The sequence below is a fragment of the Pollachius pollachius genome (genome assembly GCF_949987615.1).
Source record: "Pollachius pollachius genome assembly, chromosome: 9".
In the NCBI taxonomy this organism is placed as follows: domain Eukaryota; kingdom Metazoa; phylum Chordata; class Actinopteri; order Gadiformes; family Gadidae; genus Pollachius; species Pollachius pollachius.
Window position 1 is genome coordinate 22,355,590 of NC_136942.1, and position 7,125 is coordinate 22,362,714.

Genomic DNA, 7,125 nt, shown 5'->3' on the forward strand with positions numbered 1-7,125 from the left:
TTGAAAGTTTGTGCAATCGTCAGTAACTGAAAATAAACTCAAACAGATTTAGAACTGGAGAGCATGTTAAGAAAGCAGTGTGTGACCATAGTTATGTTAGCAATATAGGCCCAGTTATGTTATAATGGTATGTTATAATGTTATCATTTTATGTTCAAATACTGTTATGGCTATAGCCACAATGTTCAGTTCATCGGATCAGCTTGGGTTTGATGTTATGAGGTTATGTTATTATATAATGTTATTATTGTATGTTATGATGTTATGGGGTTATGTTATAGACACACTGTCTAGCTCATGGTGATCATCTCAGTTATGTCATGTTATTATTTTATGTTTTAATGGTATATTATGGTGTTATTTTATAGCAATGCTGTTCAGCTCATGGTCATCAACTAGGGCATGATGTTATAATGGTATGTTATTATGTTATGTGATAATGGTAGGTTATGATGTTATGTTATAGCAACACCATTTAGCTCATGGTGATCATCTCAGTTATGTTGTGTTATGTTATAATGCTATGTTATCATGTTATGTTATAATTGTATGTTGTGGTGTTATAATGTTATGTTTATATGTTATGTTATAAGTGAATGTTCCAATGTTATGTTATACCTAAACCATTAAGGTCATGGGGATCATCTAGATTGTAATGTTATAATGGTATGTTATTATGTTATGTCACAATGGTATGTTATTATGCTACGTTATAATGGCATGTTATGATGTTATTATGATGTTATTATTATTATGTTATTATGTTATTGCAAAATCGTTTAGCTCATGGTGATCATCTTAGTAACATTATAATGTTATCATGCTACTTTGTCATGGTATGTTAATACGTTAGGATGTAAATTGATGTTCCTATGTTAATGCTACAAAATTTTGCTCATGGTCATGTTCTTGTTCATGTTATTATATTATTATATCATGTTATTATATTACATGACCATTATGTTATTATGTGATGTTATTGTCAAACTCATGGTGATCCTCTCGGTTATGGTTAATGGTATGTTATAATTTTATGTTATCATGGTATGATGTTATATGATAGCAACACTTCTTAGCTCATGGCGATCATCTCATATTTGTCCTTGAGACTGTCGTCTTCCTCATCTTCCTCCTCCTCCTCCTCCTCTTCCGCGGTCTTCTCCGGCTCCTCGGGGCTCGAGGTGGGGGGCTGTTGGGGGTGGTGGAGCTCGATGAGCAGGTAGTAGAGGGCCGCACCAACCAGGCCCCCCACCAGGGGCCCGGCCACTGGGATCCACCACCAGTAGTCGCCGGTGCTGAGGACAGGGAAAGGGAGGTTAGCGTGTCTGAATCCTGGACTCCAGAGACTTCCTCTGTAGGAGTTAGTGAGCAGGCGGCCTCACCCCCTACCTGCTCCTAGAACTCATCTGTAATTTAATTCCCTGTACATTGATTTCTTGGGTGGAAAAGGGTAGGTTAAAAACCCTAATGTCTCCCTGCTGGAACTCACACCAGATAAAAGCGACTGAATGCAGAAAGCATCATGTAGGAATAAACCCAAAGTGATGGAGGGGCTGGCAGGTTGGTGAAGACCCCTGGCCTGCAGGCCGCTGACTCTGGGTCTCTCCCCAGGCATGGAGTGCTGCTGCGTAACCTTATGCAACACCCAGGATCTGCTAGCTGCTGCAGAGTCAAGGGTCCTTTGTGGGAGGGTTCCGGAAAGATCAATCGTGCTAATAGGATCCGTTGTGAAGTAATGACAGTGACGGTAGAACAAGGTTTCACTGTCAGCGTTGAGCTTTTAGAAAGAAGGTTGTTTTATAGAACAGGAAAATCTGGGGTTAACGCAGTTGAAACCATCCTAAATAAATAATAAATAACCATCTTAAATAAACACGTCCAAATAAGGACAGGTTAAATTATTTACACTGATAACGGGGCTCAATTCTAAATGATTATGATATATGATATATGATATTATGATATATATATGTTGCAGACCGAGTACTTTGGTCTGTGATAAAACGGTCTTGTGCGGAGGATCCCTCTGACCCAGTTCTGGTGAGGACAGGAGGCCTACCTGAAGACCTCCATGCCCCAGCCGGCCACGGCTGTGAAGAGGCGCGGGCCCAGGTCACGGGCCGGGTTCACGGGGTAGCCACAGTTGAGTCCCATGGACACGGAGATGGCCATGACGATGAGGCCTATGGCCAGCGGCTCCACGCCCTTGGGGGCTCCGATGTTCCCCCCGTCGACGATGGCCAGGATGCACACCACAAGCATCCCAGTCCCAATGACCTGGAGAGGTCAGGGTTAGGGTTAGGGTTAGGGTACGGACTGGTGACCGCGTTCAACTTCCAGAAATGTGACTTAATTTACATCCCAGAGACGTTATTTCTACATATATTTCACATTTAAATTGACGCTTTCACTTAGGCAGAGTGATAGTGGTAACAACTGATACATGGACCAACAGATTGGGGCTTGTTTTAGTAGCTTTGTATAAGGAATTGATTCATTGTAATTAACAACACATAGTTTCCACTATACATATTATTTCTGGATGATTACTCTACCTAAACTGAAAACAGTGCTTTCTGCCATGCATATAGATTTGACCCGGCAATGATCCAGAGGAAATTGGGTCATTTGACAGCAAAGCACAGTAAGAGGTGCTCTCAAACAAAGTAGAACAATCAATTTGCATTAGACACGTTTTCTAAACACTCACAGTTAGGCTAAACAGAGTTAGACTAAACAGAGTTAGACTAAACAGAGTAAGACTAAACAGAGTCAGACTAAATGAGTTAGACTGAACAGAGTTAGGCTTAACTGAGCTAGACAAAACAGAGTTAAACTAAACAGAGTTAGACTGAACAGAGGTAGACTGAACAGAATTAGACTGAACAGAGTTAGACTGAACAGAGCTAGACTGAACAGAGCTAGAGTGAACAGAGTAAGACTGAACAGAGATAGAATGAACAGAGTTAGGCTGAACAGAGCTAGACCGAACAGAGTAAGACTGAACAGAGTTGGACTTATCAGAGCAAAACTAAACAGAGCTAGTCTAAACAGAGTTAGACTAAACAGAGTTAGACTAAACAGAGTAAGACTAAACAGAGTAAGACTAAACAGAGTCAGACTTAATGAGTTAGACTGAACAGAGTTAGACTTAACTGAGCTAGACAAAACAGAGTTAGACTAAACAGAGTTAGACTGAACAGAGTAAAACTGAACAGAGCTAGACTGAACAGAGTAAGACTGAACAGAGTTAGACTGAACAGAGTAAGACTGAACAGAGCTAGACTGAACAGAGTAAGACTGAAGAGAGTTAGGCTGAACAGAGTAAGACTGAACAGAGTTAGACTGAACAGAGTAGGACTGAACAGAGTTAGACTGAACAGAGTTAGACTGAACAGAGTAAAACTGAACAGAGCTAGACTGAACAGAGTAAGACTGAACAGAGTTATACTGAACAGAGTTAGACTGAACAGAGTTAAACTGAACAGAATAAACTAAATAGTGTTAGACTAAACAGAGCTAAACTGAACAGAATTAGACTGAACAGAGTTAGACTGAACAGAGTTAGACTGAACAGAGTAAAACTGAACAGAGCTAGACTGAACAGAGTAAGACTGAACAGAGCTAGACTGAACAGAATTAGACTGAACAGAGTTAGACTGAACAGAGTTAGACTAAACAGAGCTAGACTGAACAGAGCTAGACTAAACAGAGTAAGACTGAACAGAGTAAGACTGGACAGAGTTAGACTAAACAGAGCTAGACTGAACAGAGATAGACAGAACAGAGTTAGACTGGATTAGAACAGGTTGTCTACGGCCGTCTGGGCTCACCTGATCGAGGAAGCCGCCCAGGATTGACAGGTGTCGTCCAGGGTAGGAGGCGAAGATGTGACCTGTGGCGTTGATGCCCGTCACTGACAGGATCCCACTTGTGAAGTCCATGAAGGCGTCTGGAAACATCACGACAGGACAGAGGAACAGGTCAGCAGGTCATCAGAAGGGGAGCAGATCCTTGTGTGCATATTGGAGGGGCTGGTAGTTAAACAGACTGGTGACTTCTAGGGAGGTCAGGATGGACAGATGAACTCTACGAATATTTTATCCTCTACTGTTTGTTCAGCATTTATGAATCACATCTGAGTCGCATTTGAGATGGTTGGTTTTTACCATCGCAAACGGTCGGATGAGGCTGTGAAAACAACTATTTAATATGTGTGTGCGTGCATTTCAGGACTCAAACATCACCGTAGTATAAGCCGAACACGGCTGCCGCCCCGGCAAAGGCACCCAGGAATTGTGCAAAGACGTAAATGGGGAACTTCCAGATCTTCAGTTTGCCGAGGACCACCATGGCCAGCGAGACGGCCGGGTTCACATGACCCCCTGGGGACACAACGAAGCAGACGGGGGGGGGGGGGAGAGACCTCCACCATCAGCCTGCCGTCACATAGTTGGATGTCTTTTTTACGAGGAGCAGAGGGGGACCAGAAGGGGAGCAGATCCCTGGAGGGGCAGGTCTGTTAGAGATGCCCCCCCCCCCCCCCCTTACTTGACACAGCAGCAACAGAGACAAGTGGGTCTGCATTATAAAGTCATTGTCAAATTGCCGCAGAACGCCATTGGATACCCATGTGTTCGGGGGGGGGGGGGGGGGGGGGGGGGGGGCTATGTGCGTTTGTAGTTCTGACTGCATTACTCTGACATTGCTGATGAAATGAGAACCTTGTTTGCTCTTTCTGAGGAGAGTGTTTCCAGCAGCAGGGATATGGTAGTAGCCCAGCGATCGATAGTGTTTGCGGTACATGGAGCGCCTGAGGGGGGCTTGACCTCCATGGAGCTGATGCTATGTCCGTGCAGCACAACAGATTGTAATCGATGGCCTTCTGTCATTCAGTGACTCTGAGCTGGAGCTCAGCGCTCTCCTAACACGAGATCCCTGGACGGCAGATAGCTCAGCCAGAAACACAAGTTCACGTTGATACAATAATAACTCATGGACACTCTCTCTATATAGAATACTTTCCATGTGTTTATGGGTGTACATATTTACCTGAGACTCCCCCCGCCACGTAGCAGGCCATGGTGAGGCCCAGGGAGAAGCCGATGTGCACGGTGAGCGGCTCGCCCAGGGTGTTCCTGCTGAGGGCCGTCTGGGCCGCGGCGCCACAGCCAAACAGCTGCAACACACACCAGGACCAGGGCCTGCATCACGCTCTCTACACCACCAGGACCAGGGCCTGCATCACGCTCTCTACACCACCAGGACCAGGGCCTGCATCACGCTCTCTAACACCACCAGGACCAGGGCCTGCATCACGCTCTCTACACCACCAGGACCAGGGCCTGCATCACGCTCTACACCACCAGGACCAGGGCCTGCATCACGCTCTCTACACCACCAGGACCAGGGCCTGCATCACGCTCTCTACACCACCAGGACCAGGGCCTGCATCACGCTCTCTACACCACCAGGACCAGGGCCTGCATCACGCTCTACACCACCAGGACCAGGGCCTGCATCACGCTCTACACCACCAGGACCAGGGCCTGCATCACGCTCTCTACACCACCAGGACCAGGGCCTGCATCACGCTCTCTACACCACCAGGACCAGGGCCTGCATCACGCTCTCTACACCACCAGGACCAGGGCCTGCATCACGCTCTACACCACCAGGACCAGGGCCTGCATCACGCTCTCTAACACCACCAGGACCAGGGCCTGCATCACGCTCTCTACACCACCAGGACCAGGGCCTGCATCACGCTCTACACCACCAGGACCAGGGCCTGCATCACGCTCTCTACACCACCAGGACCAGGGCCTGCATCACGCTCTCTACACCACCAGGACCAGGGCCTGCATCACGCTCTCTACACCACCAGGACCAGGGCCTGCATCACGCTCTCTACACCACCAGGACCAGGGCCTGCATCACGCTCTCTACACCACCAGGACCAGGGCCTGCATCACGCTCTACACCACCAGGACCAGGGCCTGCATCACGCTCTCTACACCACCAGGACCAGGGCCTGCATCACGCTCTCTAACACCACCAGGACCAGGGCCTGCATCACGCTCTCTACACCACCAGGACCAGGGCCTGCATCACGCTCTCTAACACCACCAGGACCAGGGCCTGCATCACGCTCTCTACACCACCAGGACCAGGGCCTGCATCACGCTCTACACCACCAGGACCAGGGCCTGCATCACGCTCTACACCACCAGGACCAGGGCCTGCATCACGCTCTCTACACCACCAGGACCAGGGCCTGCATCACGCTCTCTACACCACCAGGACCAGGGCCTGCATCACGCTCTCTAACACCACCAGGACCAGGGCCTGCATCACGCTCTCTACACCACCAGGACCAGGGCCTGCATCACGCTCTCTACACCACCAGGACCAGGGCCTGCATCACGCTCTCTACACCACCAGGACCAGGGCCTGCATCACGCTCTCTACACCACCAGGACCAGGGCCTGCATCACGCTCTCTAACACCACCAGGACCAGGGCCTGCATCACGCTCTCTACACCACCAGGACCAGGGCCTGCATCACGCTCTCTAACACCACCAGGACCAGGGCCTGCATCACGCTCTCTACACCACCAGGACCAGGGCCTGCATCACGCTCTCTAACACCACCAGGACCAGGGCCTGCATCACGCTCTCTAACACCACCAGGACCAGGGCCTGCATCACGCTCTCTACACCACCAGGACCAGGGCCTGCATCACGCTCTCTAACACCACCAGGACCAGGGCCTGCATCACGCTCTCTAACACCACCAGGACCAGGGCCTGCATCACGCTCTCTAACACCACCAGGACCAGGGCCTGCATCACGCTGTACACCACCAGGGTCCAAACTCTTTATACTGCATACCACCTCAGAAAATATTTGGCTCCCCAAGTACCACCATTATGACGATGTTATAAAATATAACAAAATACAGTAGTGTAGGCCTGCGCTGTTCAGCTATGCACAGGAGGTACATTTATTAATTTAACTAATTTTAAACCCCATTTTAATGATCTCATGTTTAATGTATTTCCATCGTCCTAGAATTTCGTTTTTATGTTTTTAAATAAATTATATAACTTTCTGTTTAGAAAA

General features: G+C 48.0%; 1 protein-coding gene across 1 annotated transcript in view; it reads right to left on the reverse strand.

Annotated features, from left to right (window-relative positions):
• Positions 1-1,072: 1,072 nt before the first annotated feature.
• Positions 1,073-7,125, reverse strand: part of LOC307081110 (aquaporin-9-like) — a gene marked incomplete at both ends in the record, with an annotated part of 6,501 nt that continues 448 nt past the window's right edge. Inside the window, 5 exons of the mRNA XM_079744152.1 lie at positions 1,073-1,295; positions 2,060-2,277; positions 3,834-3,952; positions 4,248-4,385; positions 5,053-5,179. Of these exons, the coding sequence (XP_079600278.1) occupies positions 1,073-1,295; positions 2,060-2,277; positions 3,834-3,952; positions 4,248-4,385; positions 5,053-5,179 (825 nt within the window). The remainder of the gene's footprint in view (positions 1,296-2,059; positions 2,278-3,833; positions 3,953-4,247; positions 4,386-5,052; positions 5,180-7,125) is intronic.